This window comes from Pholis gunnellus (assembly GCF_910591455.1).
Source record: "Pholis gunnellus genome assembly, chromosome: 11".
NCBI classification, from domain to species: domain Eukaryota; kingdom Metazoa; phylum Chordata; class Actinopteri; order Perciformes; family Pholidae; genus Pholis; species Pholis gunnellus.
In genome coordinates, this window is record NC_136538.1 from 25051476 (window position 1) to 25076635 (window position 25160).

Here is a 25160-nt window from a genome sequence, read left to right on the forward strand (position 1 = left end):
AAGAAGCACGGTGACACGTCACAGACACGTTGATGCGTCAGTGTTGGAACATGTATCGGCTCATTTTAAGCCTCATCAGCCCGACCAATCACAGGACTCGTCTTTAAACGTGCTGCTGGCAGCAGCTTCATGGAACCATCATCCAATGAGATCTAGAGACAAGAAGGATCTCAACTCTTTACCAAGATCAAAACAAAGAGCATCTAACTGATACCAATGAAGAGATGCTGATGAGGATAGATGTGCTGTATGCGCTGATAGAATACAGTTCTATAATATAGATCTATTACATATAGAACTAGGAGTTTGAATGTGTGTGAATGTGTGTGTGGGCGGATCAGTGTGTGTGTGTGTGTGTGGGTGGATCAGTGTGTGTGTGTGTGTATTATTCATAATCAGCAGTAAATGAATGTTGTGTGATTGTCTCTGTTCTTCATCATGTTCATCAGTAATGATCTCTATGCTGCACTAATAACACCGTCACATCATGATGATGCTTTACACCATCATGTAGTTCAACCGGACATCAAGAGGACACAGGAGCAAGTCCACACACACACACACACACACGACTCAGCATGGTGACCAGTGCAACATGTTGCCATGGTGACGTCATGAACACATCATGAGCTTCTTCAGCACCAGATAAACGTGATGAACAGCACGGCGTGCAGCGGCTTCCCCGATGTTCTCTCATCACCGACGCTGTTCAACATGAAGCATCGCTCCACAGCGAGGCTGCAGCGTGTGGTGTTCAATGTCTGCTCCACAAGTCTGTAAATAAAGGATTCCTCGTCGCTCGTACAGGAAGTCATCGTGATGTTAGGGTTATAGATCTAGAGATATAGATATACTCCACTATGCTGCTGTAATCCTGTAAATGTCCCCACTGCAGGACTAATAAAGGATTATCTTATATTGTATATCATATTATATATTATATTTTATATTATATTATATATGTTATATTATATATTATATTATATATATTATTTTATATTATATATGATATTTTATATCATATATATATATATTATATTATATTTTATCTTATTATATAGTATATTATAAGTCATATATTTTACTGTTATTATATTATATATTATATTATGTCATTATACTATATTATATCATATATTTTATATAATATATTCTATCATATTATATATATTATATCATATATATAATATATTGTATTATATCATATTATATTATATTATATCATACATTATATTATACCATATATTTTATATCATATATTATATTATATCATTATATTATATATATTATATAATATATATAATATATTATATATTATATTATTTTATATGATATGATATATTATTTATATTATGTTATGTTATGTTATATTGTATTATATTATATTATATTATATTATATTATATTATATTGTATTGTATTGTATTGTATTGTATTGTATTGTATTGTATTATTTATTTTATATTATATGAGATGAGATGAGATGAGATGAGGTGGAACGTGTTCAGTTCCTCGTGGTTCCTGAAGGGTGCAGCAGCAGCAGCAGCAGCAGCAGCAGCAGCAGCAGCTCGTGCGGTCTGTTTTATTTCCGACCGTAGAAGAAGAACCGGGAGGTTTTGTGTGTGTGTGTAGAGAATGCTCGAGGTGCAGAGAATGTGTGTTTTTATATCACAATAACTTCATAATTAATCATTCAAAGTCTCGTGTTTAGTGTTAAATAAACGCTGGAGACTTCCCGCCGGTTGACCACGTGGTAAAGGAGGAGAGATGTACCGAGGTCGACCTCCAGCGAGAGGAGGCTACGGGCCTCCGTTCGAAGGCCGAGGACCCCCTCCTCCGAGGCCGTACCCGGTCCCTAACCCGGGCTACAGAGACGACCGGAACCGGCCCAGGCCTCCATTCCACCCGGACTCGTACCGCCGCTCTCCGCCGCGTAGGAGGTACCCGTCCCCCGGGTCAGGAGGCCACCGAGGCGGGGAGTACTGGTCCGGGGGTCCGCAGAGAGAGGTGAGACATCCGGGTCCTCCGGGCTCAACGTGTGAGAATGTAACGCTCTCCTGTTAGCTTGTTTTGTTGTTAGCATTAGCGCCTCTGCACACAACTCCATTGAAAACACGGTCGATTTATCAGAGACACGCTGTGTGTTTATTACCAAACCAGGTTACTTTTTAACTTTTACTGTTAATTATATCTGTGTATTGTTGTAAGTCACTAAAACACGTCGTTAGCTAGCGTTAAGCTAACGTTAGCTCATCGTAAACCGCCGGTGTCAACAGACTCTACAGTCTGTGTTTCTTCAGTTATGCATCTCATCCATTTGATAGAACAACGTAATGTTTGTTTAGGTGTTGATGAAGTACTGTTCATATGAAGCAACGTTGTTTGTTGGTTCATGTCTCGTAGCTTTAATTATCTGCTGTATGAATGCAGGTCTCTGGTACTAGTGACCCTCATGTTTAATGTGTTATAGGACTGTGACGTTACAGGGACTAGAGCAGCAACGTTAAACACCTCTGATGGAACAAATATTAAGAATATATCTTTTGAGGTGTTTCTTTGTCGCTCTGTGAGGAATGGGTTGCCACAGTCACAGGTAATCAGGTGTTCCTGACTGAGGAAGCCACGAGACATAAATATATTTGATCGTTGTGTGTCACAGAGGTCTCCATCGCCTCGAGGGTCGGGTCCCATCGACCACAACCTTGTCATCACCGTTGGCAACGAGCTGACTGGACCATCTGGCTCCGCCCCTTCACGCCATCATGACAGGTACGGGTGGAAACAGAATTCTTATTGGCTCATGAGACTACTGATGGATGGAGATGTGAACACCTATCAGTGTTCACCACACGTTTGTTCAATCTCAATCCCGTGTGTCCGTACAGAGACTACCCTCCTCGACCCGAGTACGAGCGGAGCCGACCTCGCAGCCGCAGTCCCGACCGCAGCCGGGCCAAGAGTCAGGGGCGGAGCAAGAGTCAGGTGAGGAGCAAGAGCCGGCCCCGCAGCCAGAGTCGCAGTCCGGACCGGAGCCGGGCCAGGAGCCGGGGCTGGAGCCGGAGCAAGAGCCGCAGTCCGGTCCGGAGCCGGGCCAAGAGCCGGGGTCGGAGCCGGAGCAAGAGCCGCAGTCCGGTCCGGAGCCGGGCCAAGAGCCGGGGTCGGAGCCGGAGTAAGAGCCGCAGTCCGGACCGGAGCCGGGCCAAGAGCAGGGCCAAGAGCCGGGGCCGGAGCAAGAGCCGCAGTCCGGACCGGAGCCGGGCCAAGAGCCGGGGCAGGAGCAAGAGCCGTCCCCGCAGCAGGTCTCGGTCCAGAGGGCGGAGCCACGGACGCAGTAAGAGCAGACAGAGGAGTCGCAGCGCGAGTAGCAGCAGCTCGAGCTCGAGCAGCAGAGACGACAGTGATGACAAGTCAGGAAAAGGCTTTAAAGAGCTGGAGACGGCTCGACGCAGGAAGGAGCTAGAGGAGATGCTGAGTCTGCCGACAAAATCCATCCTAAAGAAACGCAACGACTCCGAGGACTCGCCGTCACTCCGGGTAAGATGCACAGCAACAACCTAAACCCCGAAAAAACACACATCGCAGAAGGGAGTGTTCCCAAACTGATCTGTTTATAATGATGCCGGTTAAAAATGCTAAATATATTGTCTCATTCAATAAAGAGTTCTAGTCATGAAGATGGTCTGTGGTCCAAAGGCGTCACTCTGCTCTGTCTCTCTGTGTTCCAGACCACCGACTCCCCCCGAGGTCCAGAGGGCTCCAACATTTCCCGGGTGGCCGACCAGCTGCTGCAGGCTGTGAAGGGCATGGAGCCTCACATGGTGGCCTCCATGCTGTCGGAGCTGCGGTCCGACCCTCAGATGGCTCACCGCGCCGGCCTTGACGCTGAAATCAAAGAGATCCTCAACCTCCTGGGGGGGCCGGCGGGGGCCAAGGCTCAGGAGAAGGCGGACGACATCGACGACGAGGAGAAGTTCCTGTACGGAGACTCAGAGGAGCCCAAACCCCCGCTGGCGTCCGAGCCGATCCGACACCACGGACTGGATCTGTACGGAGACGTGACGGAGGAGGCTCTGTACGGAGACTACCCCCAACAGAAACACGTCATCGCTCAGACATACGGCCTTCCGCCGGGGGCCTCGCCGCACCTTCAGGCCCCTCCCACCACAGGGGAGGTGGATGTGAGGTACACGAGCCGGCCCTCCATCAGCCCCGACAACAACATCACGGTCCAGGTGCTGAACTCCGCTTTACTGCCGGGGATGGAGCCGCTGGAGGAGGGCGAGCGCCAGGCGCTGGAGGAGTACGAGAAGATCCAGGACCTGCTGAAGACCATCGGCCTGGACTTGGGCGTGACCGAGATCAGCAAGATGGCCGCCAGGACCAAAGAGCGTCTCCACGGAAACAAGCCGCCTCCGAAGACGCCCACGCGCAGCAGGCGGTACTCCTCCGGCAGCTCGGACGGCAGCCGGGGCCGCAGGAGGCGGAGCCGCAGCAGCAGCTCCAGCAGCAGCAGCCGGAGTTGCAGCCGCGGGCGGGGGGGCAGCTGGAGCAGCGGTGGCGGCAGGAGGAGCTCAGCGCCGCCCAAATCTCACAAAGAAGTCAAAGAGCCGATCGCCGGGCCGAACGTTGCAGCGCCGCCGCCACTCAAAGAGCTGCCGCCACAAACCCCCGACCCCAACGTCCTCCCCGCTCACCCTGGGGTCCCCATACCCCCCTACCCCCCCTCACAGGTCCACGGCATGATGCCCCCCAACTTCCCCCCGCCGGGTTACAGCCAGTACGGAAGCTACCTTCCCTACATGCACCAGCAGTGGCCGCCCATGTACCCGCCCCCCAACATGGGCCTGCCCCCCCAAACCGGCCCAGATGAGTTCCCCCCCACTCTACCCTACAAACACCCCTACAGCAAACTGGCCCCAGAGCCGGGGGCCAAAGGTCGGTCAAGTATTACAGCAAAGTTCAGCTTGTTGGTCAGAACCAGAAGAAGAGGTGACAGGAAGTCGTGGTCGGATTAGTTGATGTAACTCTTGTTTGTTTGTTTTGTCGTCAGGTTCGATGAAGAATTCTGCTCCAGGCGGTGAGAAGGGAAAAGTCAGCCGAGTGTCTGAGGAGCAGAACAACGAGAGCCAGAAACAAAAGGTGTCTCCTCCACTCCATGACGACAGTTGAAACCCGGGAGAGGAGAACCCCGACTGACATCCTGTTTGTGTGCTGTGTTCAGGTTCTGGAGGAGAGAGAGAAGCTAAAGCAGGAGAGAGACGTCCGGATGAAGAAGAAAGAGTATCTGATGAAGGAGCTGGAGAGGCTCAGGAAGCAACAAGGTGAGTTCACGCGTGCCCTTCGTCACCTTCGTCCTCCTGGACACACAGTACAGCTGACGGAGAGGAGGGTGTATTTTTTCAGGGGAGCTCCTGAGGAAGAAGCGGCGGGAGAAGGGCGGCCACAAAGACCCTCTGCTGCAGGAGATCAGCCACCTGCAGGAGAAGGTCATGGCTCAGATCTCCAACCTGCGTAAAGAGCATGAGGCCGCTGAGAAGAAACGCAACGAGATCGAGAAGATAGCGCTCATCCTCGGCCTGATCCCGTCCGACCGGCCCCGCAGGACCGTCAAACCGCCGGAGGACGAGGAGGACGAGTCGCTGCCGCCGCCAGAGAAGAAGAAATGTGAGGCGCAGAGGAGTCCTGAGGGCCCGCAGGCCGCCAGCAGCTCCACCGTAAAGGTACAAACACCTGCAGAGGAGGTAAAACACGAAGTACTTCTGAATCATAGCTAGGGCTCCTGACCTGGTCCATTTAGCTGATTAACAGCTAAATATTCTGTTACTGAGCTGTGATTCATTGTCAGATAACAAGCAGGTCACCTGATCTATGAGGTCTCACCTGCTGCGTTTAGCTTTATTTCCTCAGTAGAAACTCTTTCTACTTTGCTTCACATTAAAAGCCTGTCAGGAAAGCCACCGACGGGCTTTTACAGTGAAGTGTTCTCTGTAGGAAGTGTTGAGTTTTATTGACGGTAGTTTAACTGCGATTGATTTTAAAAAAGAAACCTGTAAGAACAGGATGTTATTTGGTGGTCTTTGTCGTCTCTCGGGTCGTAATAATCAAGATCGTCTTGATCTTGTTTGAACACAGATAGCTCAGAGGTCTGTTTCTCATCAGCTTCAGTGATGACGACGACAGAAAGTTTACTGTAAACTGTAAAGCGAGTTAGAAGTTCCAATCGATATCAAAGCGACTGCCAGATTCTCTCTTGTTGAGTAGCGTTTCTGAGGCCTGAGTTCACTGGAGGTAAGAAACTTTTAACATTCCACATTTAAAGACAGAACTGTTTGTAGTTTGACTGAATCCTGACCGTGTCCACTTGTCTCCCGCCGCGTTGACTCTCCTCCATCTTTGTTTCTTAGCAGACCTCAGCAGCGGCGGCGCCGTCGTCGAGAGCGTCTCCGGACGAACTGTCCACCGACGCCCCTCCGACTCCGCCCCCGGAGCCGTTTGAATACTACGACGCTGGAAACCACTGGTGCAAAAACTGTAACGTCACCTCTGGTTCCATGTTTGATTATTTCACACACTTGCACAGCAAAACGCACCGAAAGGTTTGTTTTTAATGTCTTCCACCTTTTGTAGTCAACGTCTATCTAGAATCACTTTGATTATTGATCAGTAAATATTGATATAAGTTCAGCTGATGTTCCAACAATTTAACTCTAGACTAACCTTCTGTTTCTACTGTGATAAAGTTAACTCCAACTTGTTCTAGGCTGCTTTTACTGTGAAACTCTTGAAACAGGAAGCGGTTCCTGTTTAAATCTAAGCTTCCAGCTGATTTCTAATTCTTCTGTTGCTCAGAGGATCTTTGTCTCTTTGATCAGAGTTCAGTCAGAACGTCTACCGAGTAAAGAGTGTCTAGTGAACGTCTACCGAATTAAAGAGCGTCTACTGAACGTCTACCGAACTAAAGAATGTCTACCGAACTGAACGTCTACTGAGCTAAAGAACGTCTAGTGAACGTCTACCGAACTAAAGAACGTCTACTGAACGTCTACCGAACTAAAGAAAGTCTAATGAACGTCTACCGAACTAAAGAGCATCTACTGAACATCTACCGAGCTAAAGAACGTCTACTGAACGTCTACCGAACTAAAGAACGTCTACTGAACATCTACCGAGCTAAAGAACGTCTACTGAACGTCTACCGAACTAAAGAGCGTCTACTGAACGTCTACCGAACTAAAGAACGTCTACTGAACATCTACCGAACTAAAGAACGTCTACTGAACATCTACCGAGCTAAAGAACGTCTACTGAGCGTCTACCGAACTAAAGAACGTCTACTGAACATCTACCGAGCTAAAGAACGTCTACTGAACGTCTACCGAACTAAAGAGCGTCTACTGAACGTCTACCGAACTAAAGAACGTCTACTGAACATCTACCGAGCTAAAGAACGTCTACTGAACATCTACCGAGCTAAAGAGCGTCTACTGAACGTCTACCGAACTAAAGAACGTCTACTGAACATCTACCGAGCTAAAGAACGTCTACTGAACGTCTACCGAACTAAAGAACGTCTACTGAACATCTACCGAGCTAAAGAACGTCTACTGAACGTCTACCGAACTAAAGAGCGTCTACTGAACGTCTACCGAACTAAAGAACGTCTACTGAACATCTACCGAACTAAAGAACGTCTACTGAACATCTACCGAGCTAAAGAACGTCTACTGAACATCTACCGAACTAAAGAACGTCTACTGAACATCTACCGAGCTAAAGAACGTCTACTGAACGTCTACCGAACTAAAGAACGTCTACTGAACATCTACCGAGCTAAAGAACGTCTACTGAACGTCTACCGAACTAAAGAACGTCTACTGAACATCTACCGAGCTAAAGAACGTCTACTGAACGTCTACCGAACTAAAGAACGTCTACTGAACGTCTACCGAACTAAAGAGCGTCTACTGAACGTCTACCGAACTAAAGAACGTCTACCGAACTGAAGACCGTCTACCGAGCGTCTGGTGAACGTCTACCGAGCTAAAGAACATATGTTAGTAAAGTCGTACATGTAGACTCGTCCTCTCATCGGACTCATTCAGCTCTCATGGGAACTCTTAATTGGTAGTCTACGTCAGCTGTACCACACCGCGTGTAACTCCTCTCTTTGGTTCCTCAGACTCTGGACCCGTACGACCGGCCCTGGGCTTCCACTCCCACCAAAATCAGCAAGAACCTGCTGTCGGAAGAGAAGCTGACGAAACCCGCCAAAGGTAGGCATCAATGCACATCCATCACTTTCCTAAAAGTCCTCTCGACGCTGCTTTGTGTCCCGATGATGCCGGTGTTCGAGCCCCTGAATGTTGTTAGCCGTCTTTTGCTTCCAGGTGGATCTCTGCTGCAGTTTCTGTGTCTCTTAATGAAAACAGTGCTAACCAAAGAGACAAAAGACTCTCACGGAGCTACAGAGGCGACGTCTGTGATGTCAGTTCATTAGTGTTTCATGTGTCCAGTGAAGGCTGCTGTAAAACGTAACGTTCTGCAGTAACCTCTGGCAAGGTGCTGCTCATTTCCCTCAAACAACCGTCCTTATTTGATCTGTACATCGTCTCCACGTGTTCTGTAATCACATGTCACCTCTCTGACAGGATCTGGCACACGTCCGACCAGGTAAAACACGATTGACGTTGGCTTTATGGCCGCTGTGTGTTTTTAAAAAACGGGCTGCGTGTGTTTTTGCTGCAGGTTCAGAGTTCCTGCTGCCCGTCAGAGGATTCTTCTGCCTGCTATGCAAACAGTTTTATGGAGACGCCATCTGTGCAGAAGAGCACGTCACCACTCACGCCCACAATGAAAAATACAAGGTATTTAAGCCCCGCCCCTTGTTTTCCTCTGCAGGAACTCATGGAATGTCTGGTGTGTTGGGACGGGTACCGTTTAGTGTTTTATTGATAATTAAGAAAATAATCCACATTTCTTTATTATTCTTGTATGTAAACTTCTTGAGCAGCGATACAAGAGGTTTTAAAATCTTTCAAATACATTCTCAGCTCAACAATGATTATCTTTCATTGATTATCCTGTTCTGATCAAACTCTGTATGACATCACTAACGTTACCTGACAGCTGCTCCACAAACAGATTAATGTTCTACTTGTTGGTTCAGATGTTTAAGAGTAAAGCACAACTCAGAGTACCGATAGCAAAACCACTAACTCCGGACCGCATCAATGGTCCAAGTTTCTTTACTCATTTAGAACCGGTTCCTGTTTAGAACCCGGTTTCGGGGGGCGTCCCCACTCGTGTGTCCATTGTCTCTAGTTCTGCCTTTGATTCCTGGAATAATAATAATGTGCCCAACAGAACAGACCATAACTACAAAGGCTCTGCTGAATCCACCCCGTGGTTCGGAAGTGTTTTGTGTTCTTCGTCAAGTTTCATGAACATAAAACCAAACCTGCAGACAAAACAAACCAAAAACAATGTTTGTTTGTCACCTTTTTAAATGATGTGTATGCAAAATGTTGTGGTTTGTAAAAAATCCCAGTGGAACCGAGAACCAGAACCCTCCAGGTTTGGTGGATTGTGGGTGTTCATGAAGTGAAATCAGTCCCATGTTTCCAGGCTCTAGTTTTTATTTTCAAAAAGTATTTCAGTTATCATTTGATGTTCTGGTTCAGAAGTATTTTCTCACTCTCTTGTCTTTCTGTTTCAACGCCTCCTTCTCCAGAAACAAATGTACGAGAACCCTTTGTATGAACAAAGGAGGAACCTGGACCGGCAGGCCGGACTGGCCTCCGAGACCAGCGGGAAGAAACGCAAACATGAGGATGAAGACAAGAGCAACAAGGACGAAAAGTCCAAACACAAAAAGGAGAAAAAGGACAAGGAGAAAAAGAAGGAAGAGTCCGATGCTGTTCAGAAGGAGGAGAAAATTAAAAAAGAGGAGGCGGCGGCAAAGCCGAGCAAGAAAGAGGAGGAATTTAAGAATGCCAAAAGCGTGGAAGAGGAGAGGCCTTCGTACAGCAAGAAAGATGAGGTTGAAAAGTTTAAAAGCAGCAAGAAGGATGATAAATATCGCTCCAGCAGAGAGGAAGAGGAGAGGGGTAAACACAGCAGGAAGGACGACGCCGACCGATACAGAGAAGAGGAATGTCGGTACCGGCATCGCAGGGAGGAAGAGGACCGATATGACAACCGTCCCAAATACGGGCCGAGAGACGCCGAGTATAAATACGATCTGTATCCAGATTTCAGATCCAAACATGACGAAGGGAAAGTTAAGGCTGAGAAGGAAGCTTTTAAAAAGCTTGAGCCAGGAAAACCATCAGGGAAACCAGATACCAACAAGCCTGAACCTCCGCCGAAGCCCTTCGACCCGCCCAAAATCCTCTGTGGACCCAGTCCGGCCATGAGGGCAAAGCTCCGCAAGCAGAGTCTGGAAACTGGCAAACCACCACCACCACCTCCGGCTGCGACCATGACTCCTACCTTTGGGAAGTTCACATGGAAGAAGAAAGAGAGTATTCTGGCGAAGGAGGCAGAGAAAGTTGCCGCAGAGTTCATCAAAGAAGACGAAGCAGCTGCAAAGCAGAACCCGGTCTCGGCGGAGGATTCTTTTGCTAAATCTATGGCTGTTGCCAAGGAGATCGCCCACAAGCTCGGGGGCCAGAACACCACGCCTCCTTGGGTGTACAACCGGGCCAACCGGGGAAGGATCCGGCCTAACCTCCCTGCACCTGCTGCAGTCCTAAGGAAAACCGCCATGATGGGTAAACCTGCCCCTCTGAATACCTTCCTCTCCATTAAACCTCAAAACACAGGATTACAAGGACCTGCTCCGAAAGAACCAGCCTTATTCTCTGACGGTCTCACCAGGGCTCTCAATGCCCAGAATGCACTGCTGGAAGATAAACCTCAGCAACCAAGTGGTCCACCTGGGACATTCGAGGCAATGCCTCCACCTCCGGTGTCAAGACCTGCACCATTGGAGGCTAAAGCTCCACCTCCGGTGTCAAGACCTGCACCATTGGAGGCTAAAGCTCCACCTCCGGTGTCAAGACCTGCACCATTGGAGGCTAAAGCTCCACCCTTGGTGTCAAGACCTGCGCCGCCAGTTTGTAAACCTGCACCGCCAGTTTCTAAACCTGCGCCAATCGATGCAAAGCCTGCACCATCTGTGGCAAAACCGGCACAACCAACAATGATAAAGATCGTGTCCGACGTGGCAGCTCCTGGCGTCCCAGAGGGCGAGCAAACTCGCACAGTTTTTGTCAAGCCTCCACCTTTCATGAACATAGGCGATGGACCTCATAAGTCTGACAAACTTAAGAGTAACCTGGCTGCAGCTAAAGCCCAGGACTTATTCAACATCTTCTACAGCAGGGTTGACCAATCGGGTGCCTCCTCCATCACCAAACCAGCGCCGGACGCCAGCGCTGACGGGAGCAGTACCAATAAAAGTCAGCTTCCTACCACGCAGCCACCAAAACCACAACCTCAGCTTCTAACTCAGTCCCAACCTCCATCTGAGGTCTGCAAATCTCCACAACCAGGCTCACCAAGTCCCCAAACTCGGCCAGAACCACTCATTCAAATTGAATCTGTTTGGTCTTTGCAGCCTTCCCCAACTCCACCACCTGAGGTGGCTCCGTCTGAAACCCAGCCTAGACTGAAGCCACCAGCCCAGTCTGAGGCTCAGAGTGCACCCCAAAACCAGTCCTTGACTCCTAACGTTCAGTCCCAAACCAAGCCTGCTGAGTTGGAACCAACACCTCAAACGCAGTCCCTGCCCAAACTTGCCCCTCAAATCCACACAGACCCCCAGCCAGACCAGAACAGCCAGTCCCTGCTTCATCTTGAGACCCTTCCTGAAACTGCTCCAGAACCTGCTCCCAAGCCAGGCCCCAAAACTAGAGGCAAGGCGACTCCAACAAAGAGAACCCCTCCTGCCCCCCGCCCTGTCCGGCAAACTAGATCTCAAACCAGATACCAGACCCGCCAGCAGCAGAGCCAGTCCGAGCCTGAGCCAGCTTCAGGAGATTCTGACTCGGCAGCTTCGGACCCAAAGGGGCTGGACTCGTCCGATCCCGGTTCAGGGTTGCTGCTGGAGGAGGGGACGCCCAGCGAGGAGGACCCTCCGATGATGGAGATCACCCCCGAGACCCTGGGCCTCCCCGCAGACATGACCTCTCTGGACTTCGATTACAATTTTAACTTTGAGTAACAGCTGACCTTAAAACCAGGAAGTCTCTGATCAGTAATCGACTGGAGTAGAAAGATGCTGACAGACTTTGAGACTTTTAAGACATTTAGGAAACCTTGTTGTCGTCTTCTCCTCCAGAGTCCCGGACCCTAGAGACGTCCAGATCTCTAGACCTGCAATCTTTTATTAAAAACAAGAAGTCCTCTAAAGACACAAACGTCAAAACCCATGACCATTTACTAGAACTAGTTCTACGGTTCGTAACGCGGTTCAGGCTGAGAACATTTCAGGGCTGGAGGACGATTAACGGGACAAGAAAGCTGAAAAATGAGCCGAGTTGGATTTGTTTTTTCAGCCGTTCCTCTAATCTTTCTCGTATATTACTGGATGATATTTTTAGTTTGTGACCCACAGAAAAAAACACACCACAGCAAAGCACATGTTCGGTCACCAATGTTTCAGGGTTTTGACTAAACTGATATCTGACCCGACTGTGGGGATCAAATGTGAACGTGTCCTCGTGTCCTCATGTCTCCTCCTGCAGGTAAAGTACCCGACACACCACCTCCTGTTTTTCTTGTTTATTTCTCCTCTTTTTAAAACCAGTCGGACCAAAAAGCAGCTCAGTTGTTGGTTCTCGTGTTAAACTGAAGATCCAGGATCTGATTCCTGATCCAGGATCTGATTCCTGTAGACGTGCAGCAGGTTTGTGTTGGACCTCACTGATCTGAGGTCAGTGGTGATGTGAGAGAAACCAAACTCCTCTCAATGAATCTGTTGTTGCTTCAAGTAGAGTTTCAATAAAAGTTAAACATCAGCAGCTCTGTGTCCTGATTATCCACTGTTACCTAGTACAAGTACACACATAATGTACTTTATCATAGTCTGAGGTACTTGGACTTCCTACTTTTTTACTACATTACTTTTTACTGTACTACATCTCAGAGGTACATATTGTACTTTTTACTGTACCACATTTATTTATCAGAGTAATATATATATATAGTCATTAAAATATAACTTTAAAGTGATGAACACACTAATGTATCAATAATATATATTATTCTCTATCATGAGTACTTGTACTATTGGTACTTTAAGTATATTTTAATGCTAATACTACATTATAATATAAATTCCAGCTGTGGCTGGAGGTGTTTCGTTGCTAGGGAGGACTCTTCTCCTTCCTCATCACTGAACTCACAGGCAGCCAATCACAAAAATCCCTCCACGCGTTGCTAGGCAGGGTGTCCGCCTCAGCAGCCAATCAGATGGCCCGGACCGGAGCCGTGAGAGACCGAGTGACAGCGTCTGATTCCCGGGGAAGATCATCACGGAGCCTCGGTGGAAACATCCAGACTCCTCCAGACACTATGCCGAACAAAACCAAGAAGGAGAAGGTGAGCCGGAGACTTCTCTCAGTTTAGGTATAAACATGGCGGCTTTGAAACAGACGTTATTTATAGATTACTTTATATTTCATCGAGGACCGTTAGCAGCTTACATGCTAACACATCAAGATAACCTGCTGAGGCCCAGCTAGCAGGGGACCGCTAAGCTAGCGGCCAAAATAACGGCTAGTGAGGCGTTAGCTGGCATGTAGCATCAATGCTAACTAACGCTAGCTGGTAGAATGAACCGTTTGTCGCTGCCTGTAACGTTTATCTTTAAATGAAATGATAATTTAACACTAGTAGATATGATATATTATATGTAATATATATTTATATATAATAGTGTGACATCATTCATTTACATTTGTGATGCTAACCAGCTGTTAGTCGTTAGCTCCGCCAGACCGACTGTATTAGAATCATGTGAAGAGCATCGAGTGTACTTTATACACTCTTTAACTAGTAATACCTCAGTGTAGAAGTACTGTCACAAAGTGTCATCAACACAACGTTCTTGAAGGACCAACAGTAGAAGTACTCGTTATATATATAATATATACTTGTATTATAATTATTGATGCAGTAATGTTGAAGTCTGGTTCTGCAGATTATTTCTGTTTCATCACAGATGTTTGAGATGACGTCATCATGACAGTCCAAACACAAACTTATTCAGTTTATTTGATATAAAATCACTTTTAATGCGCAGAGACTTGGTTTATTTACTCTCTACCACCTCTCCTTATTGATTATCTTTATTATTTATATTATATATATATACAACCTCTGGATGAATACAGTTCTGTCTATTATTAATAATTATTTATATTTCTGTCTCGTCTTATCTCAGCTGGATGGTTGCTTCGTTGTCATGGAGATGGATCTGTTTATATCAGTGTCAGTCACATGACAGTAGATCCCATGTCTGTGCTAAAGCTACATAAGGCTAAAGCTACATAAGGCTAAAGCTACATAAGGCTAAAGCTACATAAGGCTAAAGCTACATAAGGCTAAAGCTACATAAGGCTAATCTTAGTTCGCATTGGAGTCCTAGTGGTTTAGATCAGTTAACCAGTCAAACTTAGATTTGTTATCAAATTATTGTTAAATACATAAAAAATACCAAATATTTGTTGTGATTATCTTTCTGTTTTGGACTGAAGAACAGATTTGTATTTGTTAAAGTATTGATCTGGTTTGTGGATGAATGGATCAGTGGAGCAACAGATCTCCTTTTATACACAAGTTCCATCTGTAAAATACAGTCTGAACTAATGTTTACTTCCTGTTGTCTTGTGTGTCAACAGGAAACGGCTAAATGTGCTAAAAGCGGCATGAAGAACAGCAACAGCGGCGGTGGGGGGGGCAAAGAGGCTGCTGCAGAGAACTCAGACGAGGTGAGGGTTAGAATGTAAACACTCCTCTCATGGTAGCTCCTCCCACTATAGCTCCTCCCACTATAGCGCCTCCCACTATAGCTCCTCTCATGGTAGCTCCACCCATCAGGGTGTGAACATGTTAAAGCTTTGTGATTGGTCGAGAGACTAGAAAGGAGCTTTACCAGTACAGTCCATTCAATCCTTCAGGACCACTTTTAATGGTTAATGGAGTGAAAGCACAGGACTACAGCTCCCAGAATGCTTCACTGTGTGCTTGCGTATGTGTGTGTTTTCCCAGCAGCAGCAGAGTGGCAGTAAGCGTCCCAGCAACAGCACCCCCCCCCCCACCCAGCTGAACAAGATCAAGTACTCTGGAGGTCCTCAGCTGGTGAAGAAGGAGCGCCGCCAGAGCTCCTCCCGCTTCAGCCTCAGCAAGAACAGGGAGCTGCAGAAGTTACCTGCTCTCAAAGGTGAGTCTGTGATCAACACACAACACACACTGAGCCTCTGTGATCAACACACAACACACTCTGAGCCTCTGTGATCAACACACAACACACACTGAGGCTCTGTGATCAACACACAACACACACTGAGGCTCTGTGATCAACACACAACACACACTGAGGCTCTGTGATCAACACACAACACACACTGAGGCTCTGTGATCAACACACAACACACACTGAGCCTCTGTGATCAACACACAACACACACTGAGCCTCTGTGATCAACACACAACACACTCTGAGGCTCTGTGATCAACACACAACACACACTGAGGCTCTGTGATCAACACACAACACACACTGAGCCTCTGTGATCAACACACAACACACACTGAGCCTCTGTGATCAACACACAACACACACTGAGGCTCTGTGATCAACACACAACACACACTGAGCCTCTGTGATCAACACACAACACACACTGAGGCTCTGTGATCAACACACAACACACACTGAGGCTCTGTGATCAACACACAACACACTCTGAGGCTCTGTGATCAACACACAACACACACTGAGGCTCTGTGATCAACACACAACACACACTGAGGCTCTGTGATCAACACACAACACACACTGAGGCTCTGTGATCAACACACAACACACACTGAGGCTCTGTGATCAACACACAACACACTCTGAGGCTCTGTGATCAACACACAACACACTCTGAGGCTCTGTGATCAACACACAACACACACTGAGGCTCTGTGATCAACACACAACACACACTGAGCCTCTGTGATCAACACACAACACACACTGAGGCTCTGTGATCAACACACAACACACACTGAGGCTCTGTGATCAACACACAACACACACTGAGCCTCTGTGATCAACACACAACACACACTGAGGCTCTGTGATCAACACACAACACACACTGAGGCTGTAAACATGTGATCATCAGGTTCTCATTCTGTCCGACGGTCCTTGAACACATCACGTGTGACGAACGAAACTGAGCTTAAAATAGTGATACTTCATCAAAAACATTTAATTCTCATTTAAGAATAAAGCGTTCACTTTAACCAGATTGTGTAAAAACATGAAGTTGTGAGCTCCTCAGAGACCAACAGTCACCTTTAGATCTGTAAAGGTCATAGTTCAGCTGCTGCTCTCACTGGACATCGCTGGGTGACCTTCATCACCTCTGAGTTACAGCATCATAGTGATGAAGAGGAGAACACACAACACACACATTGTGATGAAACGTGTTGTTGATGTTGTTCATGTTCACACACTGAGCACAGAGAGAGACGAGAATCCTGCTGTTAACAACAACCGGATGAGTTTAACGTGTTCACACCACATGTTTTATATATATATAATATACATATATATACATATATATACATATATGTACATATATATACATATATATACACCTCCCTCTCCCCCAGACTCCCCCCCGGTGGAGAGGGAGGAGCTGTTCGTGCAGAAGCTCCGTCAGTGCTGCGTCCTGTTCGACTTCGTCAGCGATCCGCTCAGCGACCTGAAGTACAAAGAGGTGAAGCGAGCCGGACTGAACGAGATGGTGGAGTACATCACTCACAGCAGTGATGTGGTGACGGAGATCATCTACCCAGAGGCCGTGTTCATGGTGAGACACACACACACACACACACATGCATATATATTGGTGCTGGGCAAGTTAACGCGGTAATTAATTAACGCCGACAATTATTGTATCGCGCGTTAACGCAATTTTTTTAAAATTATTAAGCAACATTTTTAACACCAGAACCGGCCGGCAGCTGTTTGTGTGGCGTCTCTTCCTGTTTCCTTCCCCTGCAGTCCCCTGGGTCCTAAGTCCCTCCATGTACAGCTTCTCATCACCCTCTATGTACCAACGTACATTTATTTAAACACCACACATGTTACGCTAATCAGCGTAGCATAGCGTCTGACCAACATACCAACAAAATAATGATTCATTTAAATTCATCTCTGACACACATGAAGATAAAGTTGTGAACACTGAATATCTATGATCAGAATCATTATAACTGTGTTATAACTGCTGCTGTGTGAAGAGAATCCTGCTGTTAACAAGAACCTGATGAGTTTAAAGTGTTTAAACCAAATGTTGTTGACCTTTAGTTCATAGAGCAGCACTTTAACATACAAGAGCTCAACACACTACATTAGATTCATTATGAACTTTAACAGAACAATGAGATTAATCGAGATTAATAATTGTAATTCTTGCCCAGCACTAATATATATATTTTTATATATATAAATATATATATAGACACACATTCACCACCTGTGTGTGTCTCTGTGTGTGTGTGTGTGTGTGTGTGTGTGTGTGTGTGTGTGTGTGGGGTCAGTTTTCAGTGAACTTGTTCCGGACTCTTCCTCCGTCCTCAAACCCGACCGGAGCAGAGTTTGACCCTGAAGAGGACGAACCAACGCTGGAGGCTGCATGGCCTCACCTGCAGGTACAAATACACACAGAGTACCTTTACTGTAGTAAAAGAATATTCCCCCCCCCCCCCCCCCCCCCCCCCCACAGCTCCATATGATTGGTCCTGATTGGACATCGTTGTTGTCGTCATGTTTGTGTCCACAGCTCGTCTACGAGTTCTTCCTTCGCTTCCTGGAGTCGCCGGACTTCCAGCCCAACGTGGCCAAGAAACACATCGACCAGAAGTTTGTGATGTCGGTAAGATGTGACGTCTAGAGAGCAGAGGAGCATGTTGAGGAGAAGGAGGAGGAGAGGTTTGACTTTAACGTTTGTTTCCAAGCTGCTGGAGCTGTTTGACAGTGAGGACCCCAGAGAGAGAGACTTCCTGAAGACCATCCTGCACCGCATCTACGGAAAGTTCCTGGGCCTCCGAGCCTACATCAGGCGCCAGATCAACAACATTTTCTACAGGTCAGGATCAATATCCGTCTATCGATATTAGTCTGTGTGATGATCTATTGATCAATAACCTGTGATGATCTATTGATCAATAACCTGTGATGATCTATTGATCAATAACCTGTGATGATCTATTGATCAATAACCTGTGATGATCTATTGATCAATAACCTGTGATCATCTATTGATCAATAACCTGTGATGATCTATTGATCAATAACCTGTGATGATCTATTGATCAATAACCTGTGATGATCTATTGATCAATAACCTGTGATGATCTATTGATCAATAACCTGTGATGATCTATTGATCAATAACCTGTGATCATCTATTGATCAATAACCTGTGATGATCTATTGATCTTCTCTACAGATTCATCTATGAGACAGAACATCACAACGGCATCGCTGAGCTGCTGGAGATCCTGGGGAGGTAACACACGCACGTTGGTCGTTATGACGATGGGTAACACACGCACGTTGGTCGTTATGACGATGGGTAACACACGCACGTTGGTCGTTATGACGATGGGTAACACACGCACGTTGGTCGTTATGACGATGGGTAACACACGCACGGTGGTCGTTATGACGATGGGTAACACACGCACGTTGGTCGTTATGACGATGGGTAACACATGCACGTTGGTCGTCATGACGATGTTAACTGTCAATTCAATTCAATTGATATTTGCTTTATTGGCATGAACATTTAGAAACGGTATTGCCAAAGCATCACAAAAATTAAACATACAATAATATTAATAAACAATAACATTTATATAACATCTAGATTGATTATTCATTTTATATATACAGTATATATATATATATAAAGTGTGTGTGTGTGTGTGTGTGTGTGTGTGTGTGTGTGTGTGGCATGTTAACACGTATTGGGCAGCAAGGTGCCCGATCTGCTTCTCCGAGGAGTATTTTTAATTTTGAGTTGTCACTAAATTTTTTAAAATCTGAAATTACAGAGTCAAATTTTTTAAAGTACATGTTCCTAATTGTATTGAATGTTTCGCATTTTAGGAGGAAGTGCATCTCTGTCTCAGTCTCACCTGTCTCTCTCTCTCTCTCTCTCTCTCTCTCTCTCTCTCTCTCTCTCTCTCTCTCTCTCTCTCTCTCTCTCTCTCTCTCAGCATCATCAACGGCTTCGCTCTCCCTCTGAAAGAAGAACACAAGATGTTCCTCATCAGAGTTCTGCTGCCGCTTCACAAAGTCAAGTCTCTCAGTGTCTACCACCCACAGGTCTCTCTCTCTCTCACTCACTCTCTCACCTGTCTCACTCTCTCTCTCCCTACCTGTCTCACTCTCTCCCTGTCTCTCTCTCCTCCAGCTGGCGTACTGTGTGGTCCAGTTCCTGGAGAAAGACAGCAGTCTGACGGAGCCGGTGAGTCTCCGTCCTGTTTCCATGACATGTGATGAGTGTAACCCTCAGGTGACCCCGTGACCTCTGACCCCTCCAGGTGATCATAGGTCTGCTGAAGTTCTGGCCCAAGACTCACAGTCCCAAAGAGGTGATGTTCCTCAACGAGCTGGAGGAGATCCTGGACGTCATCGAGCCCTCGGAGTTCGTCAAGGTCCAGGAGCCGCTCTTCAGACAGCTGGCCAAGTGTGTGTCCAGTCCACACTTCCAGGTACCAGGACCAGGACCAGGACCAGAACCAGGACACAAGATCAGAACTCAACCTCACACTACCTGACCCAGAACCAGGACCAGAACATAAACTAGATCAGAACTCAACCTCACACTACCTGACCCAGAACCAGGACCAGAACATAAACTAGTTCAGAACTCAACCTCACACTACCTGACCCAGAACCAGGACCAGAGCGACTGCCTTAAGCCTCGAACTAGACTCAGCTTTATTTCCGTGTTCCTCGGTGTGTTAAAGTGAAATATATATGTATAATATATTATATTGATATATGTATATGTGTGTACATGATGATGAAGATGATGATGATGAAGAAGACATATTGCTGTGTCACAGGTGGCAGAGCGGGCTCTGTATTACTGGAACAACGAGTACATCATGAGTCTGATCAGTGACAACGCTGCTAAGATCCTCCCCATCATGTTCCCGGCCCTCTACAAGAACTCCAAGAGCCACTGGAACAAGTAACACACACACACACACACACTGATCAGTGTGTTGATCAATCACTGATCAACACACTGATCAATCACTGATCAACACACTGATCAACACACTGATCAATCACTGATCAACACACTGATCAACACACTGATCAACACACTGATCAACACACTGATCAATCACTGATCAACACACTGATCAACACACTGATCAACACACTGATCGATCACTGATCAACACACTGATCAATCACTGATCAACACACTGATCGATCACTGATCAACACACTGATCAACACACTGATCGATCACTGATCAACACACTGATCAACACACTGATCGATCACTGATCAACACACTGATCAACACACTGATCAATCACTGATCAACACACTGATCGATCACTGATCAACACACTGCAGGTTGATGTTCAGTCTCCATTAGAGGTGTGAGGCTGGTTTCATACCACAGACGGACTGAAGTGGTTCTGAAGATAAACTGTTGGTCCTGTTCCTCAGGACGATCCACGGTCTGATCTACAACGCTCTGAAGCTCTTCATGGAGATGAACCAGAAGCTGTTTGATGACTGCACGCAGCAGTACAAGGCCGAGAAACAGAAGTAAGAACACATTAGCAGTGTTTGAGTCTGTTCACACGATGAAACATCTAAACCAGACGTCACCAGATGATTGATCCTCTTCTGTCTGCAGAGAGAAATATAAGCTGAAGGAGAGAGAGGAGGTCTGGCACAAGATAGAGGACCTGGCCAGACAAAACCCCCAGGTACTCCACTCTACTGTCATATACATGTATATATATATATATATATGTATATGTATGTTATTTACATATTCAATGAAGATACTCTACTACAAGTAAAAGTCCTGCATTGAAAATGTCATCAGAATCAGAACCGTTTATGAAGTTCGTTACGCATACGAGGAATCTGACTTGGTGAACAAGAAACAATGAACACAGAATAGTACGACATTATTTAAAACAGCACAATCAAATATGGTAAACAAACGCATATCCGTACGTTAAAACAAGTATATTATTAAAGTGGCAAGTATATATTAATAGAGAAAAGATGTGTAACAGTAGGAAACATCCTCTCATCATATCATATATTATCAGCAAATGTGTTAAAGTATGAAAAGTAAAAATACCCATTATGCTAAAAAAACCTTTGTGTTCAGTGATCTTTATGTAATTAACTGTGTTCCTTTCTTACAGAGCAATAGGCTCCACCCCCTCCGCCCAGGACTCCACCCACAGGAAGAGGTCTTTTTACTATTGTTTATTTAACGTTACGAGTCTTTAACGTTACGAGTCTTTAACGTTACGAGTCTTTAACGTTACGAGTCTTTAACGTTGCGAGTCTTTTACGTTACGAGTCTTTAACGTTACGAGTCTTTAACGTTACGAGTCTTTAACGTTGCGAGTGTTTAACGTTACGAGTGTTTAACGTTACGAGTGTTTAACGTTACGAGTGTTTAACGTTGCGAGTCTTTAACGTTGCGAGTCTTTTACGTTACGAGTCTTTAACGTTACGAGTCTTTAACGTTACGAGTCTTTAACGTTGCGAGTCTTTTACGTTACGAGTCTTTAACGTTACGAGTGTTTAACGTTACGAGTGTTTAACGTTACGAGTCTTTAACGTTACGAGTCTTTAACGTTGCGAGTCTTTTACGTTACGAGTCTTTAACGTTACGAGTGTTTAACGTTACGAGTCTTTAACGTTGCGAGTCTTTTACGTTACGAGTCTTTAACGTTACGAGTCTTTAACGTTACGAGTCTTTAACGTTGCGAGTCTTTTACGTTGCGAGTCTTTAACGTTACGAGTCTTTAACGTTACAAGTCTTTAACGTTGCGAGTCTTTAACGTTACGAGTGTTTAACGTTACGAGTCTTTAACACTACGAGTGTTTAACGTTGCGAGTCTTTAACGTTACGAGTCTTTAACGTTGCGAGTGTTTAACGTTACGAGTCTTTAACGTTGCAAGTCTTTAACGTTACGAGTCTTTAACGTTGCGAGTCTTTAACGTTACGAGTCTTTAACGTTGCGAGTCTTTAACGTTACGAGTCTTTAACGTTGCGAGTGTTTAACATTACGAGTGTTTAACGTTGCAAGTCTTTAACGTTACGAGTCTTTAACGTTGCGAGTGTTTAACGTTACGAGTCTTTAACGTTGCGAGTCTTTAACGTTACGAGTCTTTAACGTTGCGAGTGTTTAACATTACGAGTGTTTAACGTTACGAGTCTTTAACGTTGCGAGTGTTTAACGTTACGAGTCTTTAACGTTATTAGTGATTATTTAACATAATAAATGTGTTTTTGAATGTGAATTATGCAGCGGTTGTAAATGTGTTTTGTGTATATTTACAGTACATGTTGTACAGTGATAGTACTGTAGCTGTGTACTCGATGGAAACAGAGACGCCAACAGCTGAAGACATCCAGCTGTTAAAGAAGACTGTGGAGAGTGAGGCCTCACAGGTAACCTGTCTGTCTGTCTGTAAGTAAGTAATACACTCATTAGTGTACCCTGATCCTGGTCTGGTTCTGTCCCCCCCCCCCTGTCTCAGGGTCTGAAGGACCTGAAGAAGGACAAGGTCCTGATGAGGAGGAAGTCTGAGCTTCCTCAGGACGTCTACACCATCAAAGCTCTGGAGGCTCACAAGAGGGCCGAGGAGTACCTGACAGCCAATCAGGAGGCCCTCTGACCAGGGGGAGGCGGTCCCTTCTGAGCCGGACTCTCTGATTGGAGGAGGTTGAAGCCGTCTGACCCCCGGTGGCCGCTAACGAGCAGGACGCCGCGTAGACGTCCATCCCGCCTCCCGGTTCAGGTCATGTGACGATGACATCACCTCCGACACCTGCATCTGTGTTCATCCAGGTGACCTGAAGGCAGCCTCGTTCACACCGAGACCGAAGGTCCCTGAACGCATCGCCAACGGGCCTTTTCCTCTCCAGAACCGCTCGGAGCTGTGAAGGAACGTTGTGCTTCGGTTCCTCAGTGAGGTCACGTTAGAACCACATTTACAGAGAAGATCTTCAAATGATAGCGATCCCTCTGTGTGACGTTCAGGGAGCGTTGGTCTTCACACAATCATCTAACAGCTGTTGTCTTTATATTTTATTTATAAAACAAATGACTTCAGGAGTAAATCATTAAAAATCATGTTTAAGAGCTGAAAGTAAACAAAGAAGATCAATATTGGCTCCACTTTCTGGTTCTGGTCTTGATCCTGGTCCTGGTCGTTCAGTTCCTGCTGTGGAAAAGAGCTCCTCCACATCACCACGTCTGTCCCGTGACACCTGAACGCAGCACAGAGCCCCGCCCCCTCCACCTGAGCCGACCAATCACCTGTCAGCACGGCTCTGTGACAATGACGAGGAGACACAGTGAATGTAGACGTCCAATCAGCATCCATCATTTATGTTCTGTTTTATTTGAATGTTAGTGATGACGTCATCGACGTTCAGCCAATGAGAGAAGCCGAAACGTTCTCCGTGGGTCAAAGTTTCCAGCTGCTGGAGGAACCAGAACCTCAGACAGTTCTGGACCAGAACTCCATAAACCATGTCTGAGGTTTTCATCCCGCCAACTCATCACGAGTTATAGAAGTATATGTTACGAGTATTTCAGGATGTTGAACACGTTTAGTTTAAGTTAATGTTTAAATTACAGTTCATGAGTGAAATCACTGAAGTCAAACTCTGATGTTCTGTTAAATACGTTTGATATAAATAGAAACATAAAGGTTTTAATAAAGCACCAGAATGAACTGAATGATGTCACAAACATATGTTTTGTGTTTTGGGATGTTTTGTCATATAGAATGCAGGTTGATGTTTGTTGAACAGATGTGATGGATTCTGGGTAATATTCCACATATTGGCATTTGTTCGGAGCACCGAAGCTTCTCGTTAACGACAGACATTGAACGTCTCATGAGCTGCTTCACTAAACTCGTTAATAAAATAGTTTAAAGAACAAAATATATGAAACTAAAAGAGCTTTATTTCTATAGTGACACTATATGGACTCATGGCCACGCCTCTCATCGATGTCACGCTCACAACAGACCACGCCTCCTGGGAGGCCACGCCCCTCACCACTATTTACAAACAACATTGTTTATGTTCCCATCAGCTGATATTCTGTTGTTGTGATTCTTTGTTGTTTGAAGCTTTTATTCCATGTTTCATGTTTGTGTTGATCACAGACGTTTAAACATTTAAAGATCACAAGTTTAATTTCAGGTCGACATCGTTCTGGATGAAACGTTGAGAGAACGAACAGGAAACAGAACATACGTCGTCTTTACTACAACACATAGAATCAAAGTACCAGTTTGTACAAAAGAAAAATAAAGTGGACATGTTTGACAATCAAAGGTTCTTGTGTTTTAACTTTTTATGACTTTTCACGATATTCTAACCACATCGTGAAAAGTCATCGTACAGTACGGTGTTCAATGACCAAAGGTCCCGATGAGAAGATCTCCTCGTGCAAAGGTCCGGAACATTACACTAATATCCAAAAAAAGCACTTACCTTAAGTTTTAGATGTGGTGTGTATGTGTGTGCATATATATATATATATATATATAGACTGTGTATTTATCTTTTTATACTTTATTTAATTAACTAATTAATTTATTTCATTCTCTTATTTAT

At 45.8% G+C, this 25160-nt stretch overlaps 2 protein-coding genes across 3 annotated transcripts; both read left to right on the top strand.

Moving 5' to 3' along the window:
- The first annotated feature begins 1607 nt into the window (after window positions 1–1607).
- On the top strand, window positions 1608–13025 carry znf318 (zinc finger protein 318). 2 transcript variants are annotated; one of them, XM_079168951.1, is made up of 11 exons: window positions 1608–2007; window positions 2660–2769; window positions 2886–3534; window positions 3726–4935; window positions 5051–5139; window positions 5222–5321; window positions 5404–5720; window positions 6405–6596; window positions 8180–8273; window positions 8746–8864; window positions 9731–13025. In XM_079168951.1, exons 1-11 carry the CDS (start codon window positions 1768–1770, stop codon window positions 12224–12226), a joined length of 5616 nt encoding a protein of 1871 aa, XP_079025077.1. In that variant the 5' UTR covers window positions 1608–1767; the 3' UTR covers window positions 12227–13025. The 2 variants fall into 2 exon arrangements, with proteins under 2 accessions (XP_079025077.1, XP_079025078.1); XM_079168952.1 differs by having other exon boundaries at window positions 6408–6596.
- Window positions 13026–13493: 468 nt separating this feature from the next.
- On the top strand, window positions 13494–24865 carry ppp2r5d (protein phosphatase 2, regulatory subunit B', delta). Its single transcript, XM_079169016.1, has 17 exons — window positions 13494–13605; window positions 14907–14996; window positions 15277–15448; window positions 16897–17096; window positions 17830–17940; window positions 18072–18164; window positions 18247–18377; window positions 18741–18800; window positions 19513–19621; window positions 19710–19763; window positions 19840–20010; window positions 20368–20495; window positions 20993–21094; window positions 21186–21258; window positions 21712–21759; window positions 22863–22973; window positions 23063–24865. Exons 1-17 carry the CDS (start codon window positions 13579–13581, stop codon window positions 23198–23200), a joined length of 1818 nt encoding a protein of 605 aa, XP_079025142.1. The 5' UTR covers window positions 13494–13578; the 3' UTR covers window positions 23201–24865.
- Window positions 24866–25160: the final 295 nt, after the last annotated feature.